General features: G+C 45.3%; 1 protein-coding gene across 1 annotated transcript; it reads left to right on the plus strand.

The window, feature by feature from the left end:
- The first annotated feature begins 1,343 nt into the window (after positions 1-1,343).
- On the plus strand, positions 1,344-4,157 carry LOC131208092 (uncharacterized). Its single transcript, XM_058200739.1, has 4 exons — positions 1,344-1,466; positions 1,532-3,411; positions 3,480-3,714; positions 3,774-4,157. Exons 1-4 carry the CDS (start codon positions 1,344-1,346, stop codon positions 4,107-4,109), a joined length of 2,574 nt encoding a protein of 857 aa, XP_058056722.1. The 3' UTR covers positions 4,110-4,157.
- The last annotated feature ends 586 nt before the right edge of the window (positions 4,158-4,743 follow it).

The raw sequence follows: 4,743 nt of genomic DNA on the forward strand, positions 1-4,743 counted from the left end.
TTCCCGGCACTCTATTTCGGTAGCAAAAAGGTAAACAAGGACTCACCCAGGATACGGCGGTGGGGACCTTTTTGCTGGAGCGTGTGAGCTCGTTTGAATTGGGTGGCCATTCGGTGCACCACGTGGCGGGCGCTTACAGCGAAACTATAGACTGCAGTCAGAATATTTATTAATTCGAGGTATTGGAAGGCTACAATAAAAATTGGTTTCCTTCAAAAGGGGTGAAATGGACAAAGTTTTTCAACACAACACTCAGAAATGCAGTGGAAAGCGAAAAGCTATTGAGCGTATGTGAAAATATAAGTATCCCTTCGATTTGAATCGCAATTTTGAGACGTTGAATGTTAGTTTGAGGTTGTATGGGCAAAATATGTCTATTATGATAAATTACAGTTTGATTTAATCTCGTAGACTGGTACGGCCATTTGTGGCCGTAGGTAGTTTTGAGCACGGCGAAAATTAGTTTAGTTGAAGTTGGAAACTTAAAGTTTCCAGTTGTTAACACCAATTTCCTTCGTTTTGCTCGGTAATACAGCAAATAGAGTAGATTTTGGTACTTTTGAGCAATAAAAACGTTTTTTCACATGATTTTTTGTTTCAAAATACAGAATTAAGGATGAGAAACGCATCCTGAAGAATTCGCAAGACCTTATCCTTCTCAGTTTGTGTGATGGCAGAAACCTAGAAATATTGTAAACTAACTGATGAAGTACGTCGAATGAGTTTTTATGTTTGTTTTATAAAAATTGTATTGTAAAAGTGTTCGAACAAAGTGACGCAACAGTTGGTAAAAACTCCGAGGTGGTCTATAGAATGCGGACAAATCAAAAGTTTCTTGTTTTCAAAAAATTCCGCACTTTACTTAAGCCAAATCAAAATAAGAAAGGTATTTTATAATCGGCATGTTTTGAACCTTCAGCTATTGTGAGAAAAGTTCCTCTGGAGCGAAGAATCCTTCATCCTCGTATTTCGTAAAATCTTTTGCGTTCTTCAATCAAATTAAATTCTACATGCTTTCCACTGTATTCAACAATTCAAATATTCTGTTATACCGCATCCCGGACGAACTGTTATACTGATGTGCATCTCCTTGGTAATAGTAGATAACTTTCACCGGGCAGCAGCTGCCAACTTGTCAACTGTCAACGGCTTCGCGATGGCGCTTTTGAATCAAACCATAGCAAACGTTTGTTGTTGCATCCAAGCGAACGAGCCAGTGTTCAAGGGACAAGTTTTTAAGTGTTTTACCAATCACAAACAACGCAACGGCAACATCTGTGGATACTTCCTGTGAGGAAACGCCAACAAAAGTCGCTTCAGTCGTTCGTTCGGTTCAAGATACGATGGGTACCGGTGGACGCCTGGCGGAAGTATCGTCGTACATTGTGGAATTCAACAACCACATTCAATCGTACTTTATTAGCAGTACATACGGCAACGAAACGCTCGTTAATCGATGTTTAGAGGTTGCTTTTCAAGTGCACTGGAAATAAACAACTTTTTATTGGTTCGTATTGCTTTTCACTTGCAGAAACTTGCGTCCGATGGAGATTGCGGAACGTTCGATGTCGGGGCGTACGAGTGCAACGTTTTCCTCGTCAATCTGCACAAACTGCTGGGCCACAGCATGAAGAAGACTCAGTTGCTGTGGTCCGTGGTAGGAGTGCTCGAAGTGGCCGTGAACGATGAGCAAACGCGCATGGCACTGGTCAACAAGTTTCGCTTCCTGCCTGTCCTTTCGCTACTGCTGCTCGAACTTCATACTGTGGACCAGCAGAAACGGGTTCTGTCCCTTTTGCACTACCTGACCTACGGTGCCACGATCGATAGCCAGGAGATTTATGTTGAGAAGCTGATAAAGAAGCTGCTCAGCCTGATCGAACAAAACCATCAGGCCAAGGACCGCTGCGAGTTGGTTCAGCTGGCCCTCTCGATACTGGTGAACTTATGCCACCGGGATCTGTCCACGACGTTTGTGCTCACGCGTAACACGAGCATCTCCCGGCTGTGTAACCAAATCAAGCAGTTTGGTCTGCTGGCCTGTAGAATGTACATTGTGTTGGAGCAGAACGACTACATCAAGGAAATGGATCTGCACTATTTACTGCGGATGAGCTTCGAGGAGGTGCGGCTTTTGCTGGCGACAAAGAACAGCTTCAGCTTGCGCCATGTGGTAGACTTTTTGCGGTACGTGAAGACTTTGAATGATATGCGTGAGAGCGAACCCGTGAAGGCAGCACTGACGGACGAATACTTCGGTCGTGATGTAAAGGAATTCTTGCAATCGATTGAAACGTATTGGGATGAGCAGTCGAAGCAGGACGAGAAAAGAGACTGCTCGAAGAAAGCAAAACTTAAAACGGACTTACGGAAAGATAGCACTACGGATGGGTTGTTCGACATATTGGAATGTATCGTGTCGCTGAAACCGGACGATGGTGAACTGTACCGACAAATTTGCGAAATCGGCCCAATCAGGCTCATTAACAGTGCGCAGGAGGATTGTTCAAAGGCCGTTGATTTATTGCGCACCATTCTGGAGAAACACCCGAAGGACACGGACTTTGCGGCGGGCTGCAAAGCGGTGCTAGGTCCATTGATGGAGATCATTTCGAATAATGACGATCTGCCTCTCATGGCTGCCTTCGCGCGACTATTGGCTGCGATCGGAAGATCGCTCAACGCAACGGATGAGACAATGGACCAGATTGCGGAACAGTTCTACCAGCATGTGTTCGGGCAGATGTTGAATCAATCCCGTGACGCTTACTCGTTTGATTATTCCCTCGGCAAAGGTTCTATCCGGACGTATCTTTGGTCGTTGCACGCCTTCAACGAGCTTGGCAACCTCTCTCCGACACTCTGGTATGCGAAGGTGGCAAATCTGCTCAAGCAGAAACCGATCCAGTTCCTCATCGCGAAAGGACTTACGGATGGTGGTGATGTGGAGTTGTTGGAAGCGATGCTTTTGGTAGCTACATCGAGTGACTTTCCAAAGCGCAAGGTCGCTTTAATGATAGACATGTTGAAAAACAACGTAACAACGAACACGTCGCCAAATGGCAGCAGTTTAATGACCCCACAGGGCCGACTGCAACCAATGGTGCCGCCAACGGGATACTCTTTCATCCGCGTGATGGGTAGAGATTTGCAGGAACGGATGGACCAAACAGTGACGCAGATGCAAGATGCGAAAGCGGCAGGGCTGATAAACGATGTGGAAAAGTCGGAGCTGGTCGAGTTCTATACGTACAAGATAAACATGCAGACGAACCTGATGGCGGACTTGCGCAACAGTTTGGAATCGACATCGTCCCAAATTACGACCCTGATGCACCAGAACCAGCTGTTGATGTCCGAAATCGAAAAGAGTCAGAAGAAAAGTTTACCGCTTCTTTTGAAGGAATCTGCGTAAGTATAGCTTCTGTTCTTCCCATGGAACTATGAGTGCGTTTTATTGATTTCTATTACTAACGTAGCTTGGAAAACGAAAACCGACTCTTGGAACGAGAGCTTGTCCAGATGAAGGCGGCCGCCGCGTCGTACGACAAGAAGATGAGCCACATGAAGCAGGACATGTCCGAATACGTTAAGAAGTACGGCGAAAAAAGCCAAAAGTGTGCGGCACTGGTCAAGGAAATCGAACACCTTCGCACGAGAGATAACAACTACGAGAAGGAAAACAAGCGATTGCTACAGGAACTGGCAGTGATGGTGAGTAACGTTTTTGGAACATTCTGATCGCATTAATGGCAGCTTATCTTCCTTTTCAGACAAAGAATCGTGATGATGCGCGCAAACTGTTGAAAGTGGGCGAAGAGGATCGACAGAAGCTCACCGAGCAGCGTGATGCCGAGCGCAAACAGTTCGAGTGCAAGGTACGCGAGCGTGAGCGGGAAATTTCAAAGCGCAACGATCTGGTGCAGCAGCTGGAAGCAACATTGGTACAGCGTGACAGCTCAATTGAGTCGCTGGAGAAGATTTCGAACGAAATGCGCGAGAAGGTGAAAGAACGCGAAGATCGTATTGCCCAGATTGAGGCGGAGCTCAAGGAAAGTGAGAAGATACAACAAGCGATCTACAGTTTGATGAACAAGAGTAAAAAGTAGGGATGACACAAATCTGATGGATCTCTGGCGCGATCTACGTTTTTTGTGACCGTGCGTGTATATTTTGTATTATTATTGCACCCAACTTTGCTACTAAAATCATCGCTAACTTTATAAATAACTAAATAGACAAAATGATTTGAGCGTATTATAGCGTGTCATTATTGATAATGGCAATAAGTTCCGGATTCGCCAGCATAGTTTGGTGAGTACCGTCGATAATTTTTACTATTAGCGATGATTGTGTAAACTTACTGAGGCCATAATCCTCATCAATGTCTGCTATCATTCTAGATCGTACCAAGACTAGTGGCGCGTTTACCCGTTCCTTCGCGTCGGCACTCATGTTCATTGTAGCTTTAATACGGTAGAAAAGAATGCTCATCATTTTGCGTGAGTAGTCCTCGGAAAATGGAGTCAGTTCGCGTGCCACTTGCATAAGTTTCTCAACTCGTGCATGGTATGTAGGTTCGTCCATGATAGGTTTAATGATATCTTGCGTTGTCGTTGGCAAGATAAACGAAAGGACGAGCGTGAGGATCGCCATCTGAACATGTTCGTCATCCGCTCCAGTAAGATGGTGGCTCGCGAAGCGTTGAAGATACAGCGGAGAGCCATCCACCATCATTAGCTT

Source organism: Anopheles bellator, chromosome 2 (genome assembly GCF_943735745.2).
Source record: "Anopheles bellator chromosome 2, idAnoBellAS_SP24_06.2, whole genome shotgun sequence".
Taxonomy (NCBI): domain Eukaryota; kingdom Metazoa; phylum Arthropoda; class Insecta; order Diptera; family Culicidae; genus Anopheles; species Anopheles bellator.